This window comes from Mchenga conophoros, linkage group LG5, assembly GCF_057382185.1.
Source record: "Mchenga conophoros isolate Kocher_MC1m ecotype Shallow Benthic linkage group LG5, M_conophoros_male_GT1.1, whole genome shotgun sequence".
NCBI classification, from domain to species: Eukaryota; Metazoa; Chordata; class Actinopteri; order Cichliformes; family Cichlidae; genus Mchenga; species Mchenga conophoros.
In genome coordinates, this window is record NC_140530.1 from 13,502,432 (window position 1) to 13,519,177 (window position 16,746).

Genomic DNA, 16,746 nt, shown 5'->3' on the forward strand with positions numbered 1-16,746 from the left:
AGTTTAGTTGTAGTTTGTTTTCGTTGTGCTGACTTTTTACAGGCGCTTAGAATAACTGGTACTGCGTACTAGCTAGCATGATGGAGTTTATATACTGCTGGGCGGGTGCTATGAAGTTACTGATAGTAAATTTTATTTTATGCTTTAGGTTAGTTTCTCAAACTCCTCAAAATCTTAACAAATTGTGCCAATCCTTACATGTTGCACCAGGCTGATTTATCATCTAAAGTGGAGAAGTCTGTGACAGGAGACAGGAGAGCAGCAGAGAGAGATGGAGAGATGACTTCATGTCATCCATGAGGGATGCATTTGACATATGTTTCACATATTATAGCCCAACAAGTTACTCATAGCAATTTAAATACCAGCAATCAGTTTTTGGCAGACTTTTTGGCACAACACCGGCTATTGCAGTTAATAATACAACAGCTTCTTGCCATTTTTTGTGTTTCTTTTTATCGCTGTGTAACTGAGCTCAATTGAAAGCCTGCATGCGCTAGTACCTCTTGCCACAAGTTCCCAGAATCCTTTGCGGTTTTACCCCTGAATGACGTCACATTTTTGGTGGGCCGGTCTCTAGTCAAAATGCCCGGGCCGATTTTTTGTCCCAGTCCAGCCCTGTGAGCAGATGCCTACTACTAATGTCTGCAAGCAATGAACACAAGGTAGAACATGAGTTATCTGATACTAGTGTCCTGGTTACTGAGTGGGCCCAGAAAGGGATCATATTTTTTTTGTGATATTCTAATCTAAAAAAATATATAAATACTGAATTTCCCAGAGGAACCCACCCGAGGGATTAATAAAGTTTCGTCTAATCTATTTTGTGTGACTAACATTCAGATGGTGCATTTCTGTTCACTTGATGACAGGGCAGATAAATGCCAACACCTGGGGGTGATGACCCTCAGGAGGTAGAGCAGGTCATCCACTAACTGGAAGGTTGATGGTTTGATCCCTTGCTGCTCCAGACTGTATGTCTCTTTGAGCAAGATACTTGCTTACCAAGTTGCTTACCAGTTTAAATGTTACAAAGGTGTAGAAAGAAATTGCCTGGGTATGTTGTGTAAAGCACTTTGAGTACTCCAGTATAGCAGAAAAGTGATATATAGCAAGCGCTCATCTTCCAATTCTTTCATTTTTTAGCTTCACCTCATTAACATTTTATACAGTGTTGCAACAGCTTCATGCACAGAAGACAGACACACAAACACCTGCTGAAGTCCTCAAAACTGCTTTTGTGGTTAAAGTAAGTGTGTCTAGCAGCACATTTTGCCACGATCATACACACAAAGAGACAGACAAGCTCACAGGGTGTAAACAATACCAGCCTCGGTGATGCAGCTGGTAATAACAGAGCTTAGATGGACTGGTGTATGCAAAAATACCCACAACTGTAAAACAGTTATGGGTACTTATGGGCACACACACAATAAACCCAATAAAAATGTGCAAGATATAATCATGAAACTTTATAACAGAGTAGTTGAGATCAAAATGATGGTTGAGTCTGACCCACAAACACGGAGTAAGGGGCATCATTTATTCTTTTTAATCTGTAGCATGCATCCTGTGACTCACTGTGAGAGGCAGCTTGATCTGATGTTTGAGTATGTTTTAAGATGTGTGGCGTGAGAACTTGTATTCTTCACACCTTCAGTTTCAGTTCTTGGAAACAAAAATGCAAACACTTATATATGTTCCACCCTCATCTAAATGCAAAAAAAAAGAAAATCAGGCTACCTGTTCGGATATAACATCCCTTGTTTAACAAAGATTCATGTGGTCCCCGGAGTCTCTCATATGCCTGGAAGCTTTCCCTGCACCAGACAAGGAAACAGCTGCATATAATATGCCTCCGGCCTCCATGTAGCTTGTCCCTGTGGCTTGGGGAAGAAAACCGGTGAGACTCAATTAAATCAGTGACAGATGCCGTTCTGAATTCCAAAATATCACTTTGGTTCTTATTTCTTATTATACTGCTCTCACTATGACAATTCAGCATTCACATGTTCCTACCCTTTATGATGTCTCAAATTTATCCCAGTGGCCTTGCTGACGAGGCATTGCCACAGGCTGAGAAGACATAATCCACAGAGAAGCCAGAAAAGAATAGACTTGGATGTAACCCCTCTGTAATCACCAACGCTGGTGATAACAAACTGGTTATTGCAACATGATTTTTTTAAATTTTATTTTAAGTATTTGAAATAACATGAATTTTTAATCTAACTGTAGAACTGATGTACATAACAAGTTAGTTTACATCACTGACTATAAGTTTTTATGCTGTCAGCTGTATTTGAAACACTCATTTGGTAAGTGAGATTTGGGGGAAGAGCCCTAAAAAAATTCCTACAACTTGAACTTGGTGCTTCTGTGAATTGCTGCAGCTGTCTGTGGGTGCCCATGCTCTAATGCAGTCTGCACATAGATAGTATAAAACATTCAATTCAGTTTTATTTATATAGTGTCGAATCACAACAACATTCGTCTCAAGGTGTTTTATACTGTATGGTAAAGACCCTACAGTAACAATCAAATGCTCCCTGTGAGTAAGCACTTGGCAACAGCGGAAAGGAAAAACTCCCTTTTAACAAGAAGAAACCTCAGGCACAACCAGGATCAGGGAGGGACAGTCTCCTGTTGCAGCTGGTTGGCAGTGAGAGGAGGAAGACGCACTGTGGAAGAGAGCCAGAGATGAAAATCGCTGTTCCTATGTCAATAGCAGCAGCGATGTCATCTATTGGTTTGTGGCGTCCGATTATGAAACCTCAGGGAGGACACTGGATGCTTACAGGATAAATGGGCACACCTGCATTCAGTACAGTCTGAAACTACCACTTGAGCCTACAAACTCCAGCGGAGTCGCCCCCTGCTGCCCGTTAAACATAATGCAGGTTTAAGATACTTCTGAACTGGCTCTACTTTTTCAGACACACAAGCAACGTGCATCTTACGTTGTCTACTGGTCTGCAGTAGTGTTTAGATTTGTGTCAGATGACCAACAACCACTTCCCTACTCAGTGGTTTTACTCTTGTGGCTGTCCGGTTCGTGCCCAATCTGTGCGCTGTCTCTTTAAGAAGGAGGGCGTGACTTGGAATGATTGACTTAACCAATGACTGTTGAAAACAAAGAGATCACGTTTCTTCTTCTGCATCGAAAAAATTAATCTGGAAAGAAAAAAAAAGGAAAGAAGTAGGGAACTCCTCACCTCCTCGTCACTTTACCAAGAAACTTAAAATGGCGCAGCAGTTTGTCCAGGCGAAAATTAAAGGCGACAAAGTGGTGGTGTTTCTGAAACCCACCTGTCCTTACTGTACCATGGCTCAAGAGGTTTTGGAGAAATACAAGTTCAAACCGGGACATTATGAGTGCGTTGATATAAGCAACCACAGCGAAATGGACAGTATGCAGGACTACTTCCTGGAACTTACTGGAGCCCGTACGGTAAGCTTACAGCCTCTCCGTCTCAAGCAGGGCGAGAGCTTTACTTTAATACACACACACATAAATTCAGTGTTAATATCGTTGTATCTTCAGGGCACTGACACAAAATTTAAAGAACACTTCTACGTATTTGTGGGAAATGAAATGTAAGCATCGTGGACTTAAAGCATCCGGTATTAAATGGAAAATAAAGCAGATACAGATTTTCCATATAGGATTAAGGTAGATAAAATGTCCAGTGAGTGCAGGAAATGTTCCTCAGCGATTTTGGTCCATTTTGAAATGATGACATTACACAGTAGCTGACATGACATGGCACATTTTTTCTGCTGGAAGCAGCCAACAGATGATGGTACATTGTGGTCATTTAGAGACTCTTCAGACCAGGCAACGTTTTTCCAAACATCTATTTTGGGCTGTCAGGCTTGTAGCCTCATTTTCCTGTCAGGAGTGACCAAGTGTGCTCTTCTGCTGCTGCAGCCTGCCTGCTTTCAAGGTTCAACATGTTGTGCGTTAAGAGATGCATACTTCTAACAAGTTACTGTTACCTTCCTACTAGTCACTGAACATTTTCTCTTTTTCAAACCATTTTTTATAAACCCTACAGATGGTTGTTCAGGAAAATCCCAGTAGATCAGACCCTAAGTAAGAATGCCCATTTGATAATCTGGAAATCACCATTATTACATGAATCACAATTTCAAGAAGGAACTTCACCTCCTGATTATGACATTCTTCAAATCCAACACACGCCAGCTACTACAGTTTTTTGTCCTTAAAGTATTATTTTGATTTGATTTGATTTGATATACCTTTATTATTTGGATCTGTTCTGCTTTTTTATTATCTCTGTGTTTGTTTATGCAAAAAGCAAATGTACTGTGGTAGAAGTAACTACTCGAGAAGTGTTCTAGCATATGATTGGTGGCAGTAACACGAGGGAGTATGTAATGAGACAAACAGGAGAAAGAAGTCTGGGGTTGGGTCCCTTCGGGGAAGTTCTGACTGTCACAAGCTTCATAGTCACCCGACTTCACCCCCATCTCTCACTTAAACTGAGAAAATCAAGCGTTTGTAACATGAGAGAAGCTCCCTGTGCTGATTTTGATTGTGACGAGATAAAATGCGTTATCAGATTTTGCTGCTCATGCATGCTGCCTTTGATGCAGAAGCCGTGGCAGACCAACAGTACCACAGATATTCCGATATTCATGCACATGTTTCACAGATCACTGACCCTGTGCATGAAGCTGAAAAGGAATTTCTTCCTTTTTTTCTTGTATTGGTTCAGGTCCCACGTGTGTTCATCGGTGAGGAATGCATCGGTGGTGGCAGTGATGTGGCGGCCCTCCAGAGGAGTGGCAAACTGGAGGGCAAGTTGAAATCCATTGGGGCCCTGCAGTGATTCACCTGAAGATCTCCAGGTATGGCATGGACTCTGAGAATGTAGCTTCCCTTCACCTTAAACTACAGCACACACCCTGTTACTAATGCTCGAAATAATAACAACCGCTTAGAAAGTGTAAGTTAGGAATACTCAAGGAAAATATTATTTAACAACAAAAAAAGTGGTGATGTTTACAAATCACATTTCGTATTATTAAAAAAATAATTTTATAAGTTATATAGTTTGTTTTACGTATTTTATAAAAGCTGTTACTGGATCTGCTGGAAACTGATGCCAGGAAGCTCCCAGCACACAGTTTCTGTGCTGATATTAATAACATTTGGTGTTTGGCGCTCTGCGGGAATATTTAGGATTCAAGAAATTTCACAAACTGACTTGTTACAGCAGTGGCCTCCTGTTACCACACTTGAATTCAGAGAGCTCTTTAGAGTAATCTATTCTTTCACAAATATAAAGGCAGACAGTACAGCTGGGTGATTTTATTTATTTATTTATTTATTTTGTATATACCTGTGGCCCATCAGGGTTTAGCTCGTCACTAGGTTTGGAAATTGGTATTAATAGGTACTAGCAAACCTGCGCACGTCTTCGTTTAGCACTCAGTTGAACTCTCAAAATGTACAAATATATACGATTGTGGGATTTGTATAAAATATTTGTATACACCATACAGCTGTTTGCAATCACATCACTCTAATATTTATGCAACATTTCATTAAGATCGTTCCACTTATTCAGGAGGAAACATACGCTATGATCATTACAGTATGATTATTAAGAAATTATTAGTGTAGAATGCATAATTCCAGGGAAAGACAAAAAACAAACAAACATATAAGCAGTAACTTGCCAGTGAAGACAGCGATGGAGTCAGCGGTATGTTAAAACATGTCTTTATTTAAAGTCAGACGCCATGTATTCTACAGTCTGTACAGCACAGGCTCAGAGGAGCCATGTGTCTCCACACTAGGTGTGGATGCAGCACTGGGATACACTTTGTTTCACAGTCCACAGTTTCACCTGCTGTTTGCTGATTCGTATTAGTAGGGATGCACCACCAGGATTGTAACGTTCTGGGTTTTTGCCAATGTTTAAAATAACAATTTGGCTGATTTCTGATCCTAGTTAGTTTGATTTATTATTGTGATAGGACAAAAATAAATAAATAAGTGAACTGTTTCAGCGTCTTTCAGCCTTTCATCATACTATCTCGCAGTGAGCACAAATTCAGTCATACATATTTATGAAAGTGGATCCCAGAGATGATAACGGCAAACTCTTGCGAACGAAGACATTCGCCAATGTTATTGGTGAATGTCATCTATTTTGGCAATAGGCCGATGTATATCTACAAGGCGACTATCAATCAATAAATCGCTGCATTCCTGTTTATTAGCAGATCAAGATGTATTCGAGGATATTTACACACAGAATTTAGTGGAATTTGTGCAGCAGCTGGTTGACAGTGGGAGCTTGCTTGTACTATATACACAGAATTTCTGTTAATACTGCAGAAATAGAATATGAAAGCATTACACGCCGCTTCCTGATTGATTGTGATCCACAGATTAAAAAAAACCCCCATCTGCTAGCTGTCACTACTGATCGCTTTCACCCTCGCGTAGGTGAAGGTTTATTTAACAAATTGAGCCGTTATGTTCCATTTCCCCTTTTTTTTAAATCGAGTAAACAGCCGTGAAACATTAGACTGGAAAGTAGTGCCACCCTGTTCGTCTCGACTCCAAATGTTAAAAAAAACAAAAATCATGTCCACATACGGTATAGTTTACAAAAATAATTGAGCACCAATAAATCATAATCTCTTTATGATTAAAAAACATTTTAAATTAAAAAAAAAGATAAAAGAAATATTTCGTATTCACCCAGAGGCTTTGAGATTTTTACTGTACTAACTTATGTTCATAATACGGTGCTCTTTTTTTTTTTTTTTTTTTTTTCCTCCTTGTTTTTTGTGACAGCGACAGGTCGTTATTTATTATTGCAAACAGAAAAGCATGTTTTCTCATTAACCCGCAAAGGAAAGCGTGTAAAAGTCCGCCTCAGTAGATTTTAAAAAGGAGTTTTGAAAGAAAAATGTTATTACTGTTGCTGATTTGGTTTACAGATATTAATTACAGGCTAGATGCTGTTTGATTTGAGGCTTACATTTGAAGCCTTTTCTCCATGATAGTGTAACTGCTTCATTTGACACCTATGTACTCTACTGTGTGGTTATAAAAATCAGTCTGGCTGCAAGACAGTTTATGAGGCTGTGTCATCGATGTGAAAGGATCGACTAAAGTGTTGTAATTAAACCTGTCCTGCTCATTTTCTTACACATGAAAATACATATGACGCTGCTAACAGCAGGAATTGTGGATGACTTGCATCGGGATCATTTGTTTACCCTAGAGTCAATAATTTATTATTTCAGTGCTGTTTAACTGACTCACTCAAAATACAACCTCACCCAGTTTCTTAAACCTGGGGAGAGGTGAAGCAGAGCCAAAGAAAGAATGATGTTTGGTGCAGATCTGGATTGTTTAAGATTAGGGCACTGGGAGGAATCTTTCATCTGTATTGTCAGGAAATTTTAGGATGTAATTTAGCGCAAAAGGTGACATGAAAACAGTAACAATAACCCCAGAGACTTTTAAAGGCTCTGGATTGAATGGAAAATAAATTAAATAAACACTGAGCTTTTGTTATAGAGATGTTGTACGCAAAGGTTAGCTTCCCTCCCTTCCCAGGTGTGTTTACTAAATTGCTGTGGCCAGTGAAAAGTGGAGTTATTGAGCAAATCTGCTGGAAGCTGACTTGGACACCGACAGTGAATGAACCAGAGTTTAATGACACACAAGGACTGAGTGAATGAGTGAAAAGGTAACTCGGATAGGCCATCTCTTGGTCATGTGACTGAACGGGAGACCCGTACTTCTGTCACATGACTTACTGGTGATAGCTAGCTCACTGTTTAACATTATTCACACAAACTGAAAAGTAACGAGTTGAACAGAATAAAATGAACGTTGCTGCAAAAAATAAAACAAAGTAATATTTCCCATGACTTTTTGTTAGATCTTAACAAAATCTTAGAGGGCTTTTCATTGGGCCAATCAGAAACTTCCCCCCAGGGGCATTAAAGAGACAGGAGCCATGAACAGAAAAAGGGGAGCGTTTCAGAAATGTGCTGCATGCTTTCATGTTGTGGAACAATAAAGTATGTAAACCTATTCTTGAGGAGCCTCAAAATAAAACTGCGAGCCTGTAAATGAGCTATATACGGGCACTTTGAGAAACTGTTTTCACAAGTTCACAATCTTTAGATCAGATGGGATGCATCATGAGTGATCAAGGGTTTCATCTATGACAGAGAGGTCCTGCGTCAATCCTACAGAAGACACACAGAAGCTATTGAGTGTTGAGGAGATCTTCCTGTTTAATCAACCTGAAGTCACATTACCCGTTAATGTAGTTTGAAATAGTTTGCACATGATCCTGGTTGTTTTCCTGACAGATGTGTGGTCATTTGATATATCAGTAATTATACTGAAGCCATTTTGTGTCACTGGTCAATATTGAAATCCACAGCTTTGCACGCCATTAGAAATGCGATCTTTCACAGAGATTCGGCCAGTGGCCAGTCATATTAAAGTCTTATTGGGTTTTATGGATCAGTTTTTTTATTATTGCCCTCGAAGGAATAGTCATATTAGGATGCGCCAGTCAGTCCACTGAGGGAGGAGAGGCGCGTCGCAGCAGTTTAACAAGTCTTTCCTTTTCTTCCTCTGCATCGTTGTCTCTCGATCAGCCCTTCATGCAGCAGGATAAAAAGAAAAAAACATGTCTTCTGTCAGTTTTCCCACACGTCGATGTGCACTGGAATCCTTTCTTTTCTTTTGTCATTGTCTTCCTTTGCTCTTCCCCACAGATGGTTTTGGCGTCCAGGTTTGGTCACATGACAAGGCAGCGGGACTTGCGGAGTTTGCGGCGTCGCTGCTGGTACTCGCTGAGCTCTTGCAGGTAGCCTCTGGACGGCCATCGTAGCCTCTCCACCTGCTCGCGCTCCTCATCTGGACACATATAAACGCAATCACATGTTAGACTAATTTGTACTCTACTGGATGTTTTTGTTCTTAAAATGTTAGAGGAAGATTTATCATACTTGACCAATACTCAGACACATATGGAATATGAACTTGTTGGGCTTTTGTTATACTGTTACTGTAATATCCGTCCAATGGCCTTTAAGGAGGCTGATATTTGTATGACCTATGATGACAATAAAAAAGTGGGATTGCTACACAATTTTGCTGTTGATGTTGTCTTTATCTACTTTGATGTGGTCAGTAATATGCACAAACATTAAGTATTAAATATAATATAAGGGTAAAGTTATAGTACTGAACCTAGTATGAGGAGTCACTATTTAAAGGTCTGACAGGTCACAATCTAATTTACAAACACGGTGCTTTATGATGCTGTATGGGAGGTTTCCACAGGTTTCCAGGACCATGCTTGATTCTCCAATAAAAAAAAAAGTAAGTTAATGATTTTAATTTTATTATCTAAAAACAAGTGGATGTTCAGTGTGGTTCAATTTCAATTTACACATAACTGATGAGCACTTTGATTATACCTCATGTAGTTTTAGACAGAGCCCTGACTCAAAAAATAACAACAAATGGGATTATTTTGCAGGGACTATGTTATCTGAGGAAATACTTGTGTTATTTCTTTTTCTGTCTTTCACTTTTTTTCTTTTCTGTTATATTTCACAACGTTAAGTGTACAGGCTAATTATCCCAAATGTACAGATCATCTGTAATCCTTTCCTTCTCTTTTTGTTTATATGTATAAAGGAAAACCATTGTTTAAAAAGGATAGGTCTATATACATTACATGTATGCAAATGATGTGTATATGTATATATTTCAGTGTGATTATTTATAGTAAAGCAGTTTCTCTTTTTAATCAGTAGATTGTTGTTGAGTTAGGACACATTAATTGCACTGCAGGGCAGCATGTGACGATTAAAAGCTACACTTTAGGTATTAGAAGTAGCACGTGGTCAAAGTAGCCATTAATTTCGCTTGAATCTCTCTATTTATAATTATTTCCCCTCATCTATGTTCTTACCATGTTAATTATACTTTGTTGTTGAGCCACAGATTTACAGTTGTTGTCCCTCCTGCATTTCTTCCCCACTAAAGCGAGCAACAGTTTCCTATGACTGTAAGGGCTTGTTATTATATATATTTTTTAAATAAAAGAACAGGGGGCTTCATACTAGTTGTTTCTGGTACTAATGTCGACAGTGCAGATGCTAACATGTTGGTTAATTTGACATGTTTTGCTGCATCTATTTGTAGTTTCTTTTTTCTCTTTTAAGCTCCACCTTTTCACTTTTGTTTGTCCATCTTTACCACTTCTTCCACATTAAACTCTGTCCCTGGCCCATCCCTTACGTCACACAGAGAAGATAAGGGATGGGCCAGGTGTGTTAAGAGATTTTATTGGTCAATGCAAATAAGTGAATGGGTTATTGTGCAGTGGCTGGTCAAGCTGGCCTGTAGTCTGTATAATTATATCGACAAGGAAAAAGGAGAAATCCCAGAGACAGGGCGGGACTGTCTCTGGGTGGGACTGTCCCGCCCTGTCTCTGGGAAGTGAAGCTGGTGCTGAAGTGCATTAAATCTGCTTTCTTTCTGTCCAGCAGGGGGACGACTTCTCTGCTGAAAAAAAATTCAGATTGTTTAGAAGTCTGGTAAAACAAACCTCCTGTTTACTTGTTTTATGACCTCAGTAAACACTTTCCTGATGAGCTGATGATCTCAATCACTAGTTTGTTATTGAATACAAAATATTAATTTTGTAAATTAGGGTCAAATGGACAGTAAAGCAAGGTATGCTTTAGCACATGGCTATTTTGTGTCACTGTTGTATGAGTGACTAATTCTTAGTTTCTCTCAGATCCCTTACATCTGGTTTCAAAACAAGACTGGTACAGCAAGAAATGCTCAATTTGGGGAATAAAATTGGAAATCTTGATTGAGGTAATTTCCATTTTTTCTATACAGTCTGTGATTTTGGCTGGATGGACTGGTGTTTGGGGGGGGGGGGACACCTTCACTTTATTTCAAAGCACTTAATCACAGGGTAGTTTCAACACTGTAAAGGCTGCTCCCTTATTCGCAGGTGATACCTGTAATAGTGTTTAGAACAGTTATCCCTTTAAAATTGCACACTGACCTGAGAGCTCCAGGAAGTCAGGTTTATGACTGAAGATTAGGTAGTTGTTGGCGATGAAGTGGAGGAGCCAGATATAGAGCTGCTCTGCATTGTGGCACTGGAAATCAATAGAGACACTATATGAAATGCAGGTCTTCTCCTAAATGAAATTGTATGAGCATCTGCTAGAGATGGAGCCTAAGGCAGCTGCTGATTAACAGACTATGTTTCAACAAGAAAATATTGCACTGGATACTTTGATACTCACTCACCTTTGCCCTGCGGAGTAGTCGAACTACACTGATGCCTGTTGATGCCAGCTCTCTACTGGGCATGCTCTGAAGGTAAGCACATACGCAGACCTCACACAGATGCTGCAGTCGTTTCACTTGGTACATCTCGGCACAAACCAGCACAGCCATGGCCTGAAGCACACTGGCTGGACACACAAACACACAGTACTGTCTGATATGCTGCTTACTAGGGCAAAGAAAAAAAATCAATACAGCATAGCATTGCAATATTTTGCATGGCAATAAAATATTGATATCCATTTTCTTCCGCTTATCCAATTCAGGGTTGCAGGGGGCTGGAGCTTATCCCATTTGCCTCAGGGTGAGAAATATCAATACATGGGCACCAAATATTGATATATTATTATATAAATTAAAATACTCTGAATAGTATGAACAAAAGGGCTCATCTTATGCACCACCATCCTGAGAAAACTTAGATCAGACTGGTTTAACTGAAAAACCATCCAACAAGGGACACACTTAGCTTGACAAAGCTACCTCCTAATTAAGAGCAAGGTAATGGCTCAGTCACTTAAAATTAGGACAGCGACATCCTAGCATCGACAAAATTGATTGTATTGAATTCACATACCAGCTGTAACTTGCAGTTACTAAATTGTTGTCGAGAGCCTGAGGTTGTTGCACACTCACAACTACTTTTGATCACAAGGTGATTTCTTGACAGGAAACAACCTTTCTGCAAACAGTCACAGTCTGACTTGGAGTGACTGGAGTCACTCTCAGAGAGACTGTGGAAAGCTTGCAAATATTTTCTGTGTAATTTATAAACAGAGACCGATTACCAACATGTTGCCATCAGTCTGAATAAGTTGTCATCATTGAGCACAACCCAACTCTTGTCTTAGCAGGCTGCGAGCTGGTTGTATTCTGGTTATCTTCTTATAGAACAGGAAGTCTGACGAGTGCAAATTTAATAGTTTAATGTGAATATCTGTCTGTATAGACAGCAAGAAATATGTGACATTTTTACAGTTAACTGCTGTATTATTAGAAACAGATTGCATGTATCAATCACAGGCTGATACCAGATTGATTGCAGACTGACTCAGTCTCATAGCAACATTTATGGCAGGTTTTAGTGGCAGTGTTTGTTTGCTTGGCAATCTCATTTTGCAGAAAAAAACTGAAGTGAGATAACTTTTAACTTTGAGGACAGATTTTGTAGCTGGAAACGGCTGAGAAGTCGCAATATGTTTTACTGCACTAATCAATAAATCATAAAATTTTAGGTATCACACTGATATATTGTCAAAATATAGTATTGTGGGGTGTCTGGTGATTCCCACCACTACTAGTTATTGTATACATTAAATACTGTGAAAGCATTATACGTATATTAAACCAATGTAAATCCGACTTTGTTCTAGATGTATGCAATAGCTGGACATATTCTCCCTGAAGCTGAAATGTTTTCTTATCCTTCCTGTTCCAAAAATCATTCAGGTAAAGCACCACAATGAGCTTAAATCAATCAAACACTGTCACAATAAAACCGATTTGGGTCTATTTTACACACAATTAGAATCTGAAGAGCAGATTTCTAACACATAAGTGCTATCAGTCCAAACCACTTCCAGCAGAATTTAAACTCAACATTATTTGACATGGTTTGGTTTGCATTTGCACAGCACAGACAGGAGTGATACGGTTGAATGCTCAGCTGCTCCCAAAACAGTAAAACTGCACACAGCTCAAAAATGATCACTCAGCTCTGCTGTTTCTGTCATTTCTCTCAAAGCATTTTAGGATCTTTCATAAGACTGATTTCATTTTAAAGACCACACTTTTGTTTTAGTTCTACAGATGGATTTCATTCACATCCATGCAAATACTTGTTGCACATATAGATCTGATTTTTTTTAAATCAACTGTCATTCCAACAGTTTTTTTTACCTTTAATTATGAACACAGTGTAGAAACAGAGTAGACAAAGGATTGCATGTGAAAACTCCTCTGACATGAGTTTGTTCTCATTGTTTTGCAATGTGCAAATGTTAGCCAAGCACTGGCAAAGTGATTTTTTTTTCCTGTTTATCATCACATTTATTTAACCAAAAATGTGTCTTTTAGGATGAGCTTGAGGCGGCCACTGCAGCGCGTCTGGGCTTGGGGGTGGTGGCAAAGTGATTAAAAAAGCTTAGACACATACAGTCGATGGATCGGACAATCTGAAACCTGTTCCCCTCCCTTTTTTGTTGAGCTCTTAGCACGTAAGCCACATTTCTGAGAAGTATGCGGCTGTCCTACCTGCCGAGCTGTACACAAGGTTGGCGACTAGCTGGATTAAAGAGTCAAATTATTTTAAGGGTCGGCCATAGGTGCACATGTAGAACCTCAAAATAATGAGAAAGTTGCTTTGTGACTGCTGCATGTATAAAGAGATGACTGCAAAAACCGGAGGGGGCTACAACAAAGAGAGTAATAAATAATCATAATGGGAAATTTTAAAGGCAAAATATCGACAAATAATTAAATGAAGCTCTTTAATCACAACCCAAGAATACAAACAAATGTGTATTAATTCAGAACTTGTTTAACATCCTTAACACCCATTATATACTCGCTCCAGCTTGCCATTTTTGTATTGGTGCAACACAGACTGCACCACAGTGTACACATTTCATCATCAGATATTAACATCAAATCTCAGCCGGTTGTGAATTTAAATAAAGCTCCTTAGTCAAATCACTTAATGCTCAAATAAATAATTACTCATCGCTCTTTTTGTGCTGTCAAATTACATGCTTGCATGCAGCAAGCACGAAACAAGCGGTGTCGATCTTTTTCTGTAATGTCAAAATGTCAAATTAAATTACCCCTGATGCAAACAGATTCCCGCCGTTTATGTCAAACACCACCTTCAGCATCCTTCACTCACTCGTGAGCGCTGATCCTCCGCGTGCGTCCCTGACAGGACGCAGCTGAGCAGCAGCAAAACAAGAGGGTTTGTTCTATGTCACTGCACAATCACCCAAATGAACATTAACACAGCATCCCTCATATGTACAGTATACATTGTTTAACACAGGGAAATACTCTGATGGTTCTTTACTTTTGATTTCACACCCTTCTTCTTTCTTTCTTTTTTTGTTGTTGTTGTTGCTACTGGTGGAATTACCTTGATTTGACCTTGAGTGCCGAGCTCTTACATAACACTACAGCGGCTGCAGCCTCTGAAGCAGTTTCATGTCTTTAATTTCCTGTTCCCATGACTCAACCTGGAGCTGTATCTCTGGAGAAAGCTTGCTTATCATACCCTGATCTAAGCTGGATCATAAGGACTGCTTGTTGAATTTTTTTCATCATTTAATTTATTTTTTTTAACCAAAAGATCTCACGCCACAGAATAATGGGATTGTGAGCTGCAGAGAGCTTGTTATTCAAAGCTGATTATTCTGAAGTTTTGCATTGTCTATTCAGCAGCTTTGTTATATAATGCTACAAAGGAGGGTGACAGTCAGTGTTGCAGTAAATCACTCTGCAACTATACATTAAAGTGATCATTTTTATACTTCTAATCAATGAACGTAGCACATTATTCTTTCTCAATTTGTATTCATAAGGTCCAGATTAGATACAAGCTGCTTTAGAGACCCCAGCAAACACACTTATTCACAGCTGCACCGACTGATCTTTTAACATTAGGGGGCAGAAAAACTCATAAATAAGAAGAATAAAACACAAGTTACAAAATGTTTTAACTGACCCAGAAGCTGAGAGTTGCAAACATGGAGCAGAGCCAGCCTGAATATCACATAAATATGGTGACGAAGGCATTTTAGAATTTGAATAAAAATGTATGAGTGTTTATTCATATCTTATTCCAAAAGGTTTATATACAATCTGTTCAAACAAAAGAAGAAGAAGAAGCAGCAAAAAGTCCAATATTTAAGATAAAGTTTTTATAATGATAGGGAGTAAGTTCTAAAAATACTGCTTAATGCAGCAATTAATGTTGTAGAAGTGCCTCCAGTGTGTTTTATTTCTATTCTTTCCTAAAGCTCACCACCGTCACCAGAGAGAATTACCAGCACTAATTACTTTGAAGACATAACACACAGCGTGTCACATAGCGACAGGAAAACAAAAACAAGACGTCTGGGGCCGTGATTTGGCACCATTAAAAGCAGTGATGCCAAGAGTTGATTTTGTCATCAGTAAATCTAATTTAATTTTAAGCTCAGCGCTGGTTTCAGAGCACCTCCTGAGAACAACACTGGCAGGATGTGGCAGTCACACAGATGGTTGATGGGACTTGTCATCTGCACTTTAGTTTTGGTTTGTGTTGAGCAAGCGGAGCCCAGAAGAGAAGCTAACATACCTCTCTCGAGTGTTTTATGACTGGTAACGCTGATTATTTCCATTTCCAGTTGTTGCTGGGCTGTTATCATTACACTGATCAGACTCGGGACTTTCATCTCTTTCAAAAATCAAGCAAATCTCTGTTCAGATCTATCATCCCCCGTTAAAAGGAAGCAATATCTAGGGCTAGTTTCCCATATTTAGCCACCTTAATCATTCATCCTACTGTGTACAACGAGACAGTGGTCATACCAGTGCAGCTATGCCTGCTGCTGACTAAGTGAAGGAAACTCACCAGGACAGCAGGAGTCGGTGTAGAGGTACTCGAGGAAAGACAGGAAAGTGTCTGAGGAGACGCCGTGGATGGGCACCACTCGGCTACGAGCCTCTGCATACTTCCCGCTGAACATGGCGGCCATGACATCACAGCGGGCCACCAACACTGCCCGGTGGGCTGGCAGCACACTCCCTAAATCACACGTGTGGAAAATTAAGATGTAAAGTTGAAGTTTCTATGAAGCCTTTCGGCAGCCACAGAGTGTGAAGTGTTTGTGAGTAACACGTTTCATCTTGATGCATCGGCATGAGAAACTTCAATAGCCGCCATGAACACAAGCTGACTTCAGTCAGACATTCCTGCTAATATAGCAGAAGTGTAGAGTATAAATGTAATTTCGGCTTTTAATGAGTGATCGGTCACAACTGCCCATTTAAATGAACAGGAAATTATTGTACAACCTCTCAATGACACAAGTCTCATCATCGAGTACCATTAACAAGACAGATTTTCTCCATGACCTCCATGAAGTTTAGCGCACAGCTCAAGGGCACAAGGACAAGAAAAGCTGGCTGCAATTTTTATGAGATAAATATTGATTAGGAGAGGTTTTTTAGCATTATTTCTAAATTTCTCGATTTCATAGAGAAATGCTGAATGCAAAAGAGATTCTGCTGAGCTGAAACACGACCAGAATGAAAGAGAGCCCATTGCTGGGGCTATTTGATCTTATTTTGTCTCCAAATGGATAATCGTGCCA

General features: G+C 39.5%; 2 protein-coding genes across 2 annotated transcripts in view; one reads left to right on the forward strand and one right to left on the reverse strand.

The window, feature by feature from the left end:
• Window positions 1-3,110: 3,110 nt before the first annotated feature.
• glrx (glutaredoxin (thioltransferase)) lies at window positions 3,111-9,167 on the forward strand. Its single transcript, XM_085273435.1, has 3 exons — window positions 3,111-3,451; window positions 4,743-4,875; window positions 8,791-9,167. Exons 1-2 carry the CDS (start codon window positions 3,245-3,247, stop codon window positions 4,854-4,856), a joined length of 321 nt encoding a protein of 106 aa, XP_085129561.1. The 5' UTR covers window positions 3,111-3,244; the 3' UTR covers window positions 4,857-4,875; window positions 8,791-9,167.
• Window positions 5,739-16,746, reverse strand: part of rhobtb3 (Rho related BTB domain containing 3) — a 31,189-nt gene continuing 20,181 nt past the window's right edge. The window contains exons 10-13 of the mRNA XM_085273430.1: window positions 16,005-16,178; window positions 11,363-11,529; window positions 11,112-11,208; window positions 5,739-8,932 (exon numbers count right to left, since the gene is read on the reverse strand). Coding sequence (XP_085129556.1) covers window positions 8,814-8,932; window positions 11,112-11,208; window positions 11,363-11,529; window positions 16,005-16,178 — 557 coding nt within the window. The 3' untranslated portion in view covers window positions 5,739-8,813. The remainder of the gene's footprint in view (window positions 8,933-11,111; window positions 11,209-11,362; window positions 11,530-16,004; window positions 16,179-16,746) is intronic.

What these genes read in the sequence shown, in the direction of transcription:
- glrx (XM_085273435.1), top strand. Translation starts at nt 3,245, where the DNA reads ATGGCGCAGCAGTTTGTCCAGGCGAAAATTAAAGGCGACAAAGTGGTG. An exon ending in AACTTACTGGAGCCCGTACG is followed by an intron (nt 3,452 to 4,742) that starts GTAAGCTTACAG and finishes GTATTGGTTCAG; the next exon opens with GTCCCACGTGTGTTCATCGG.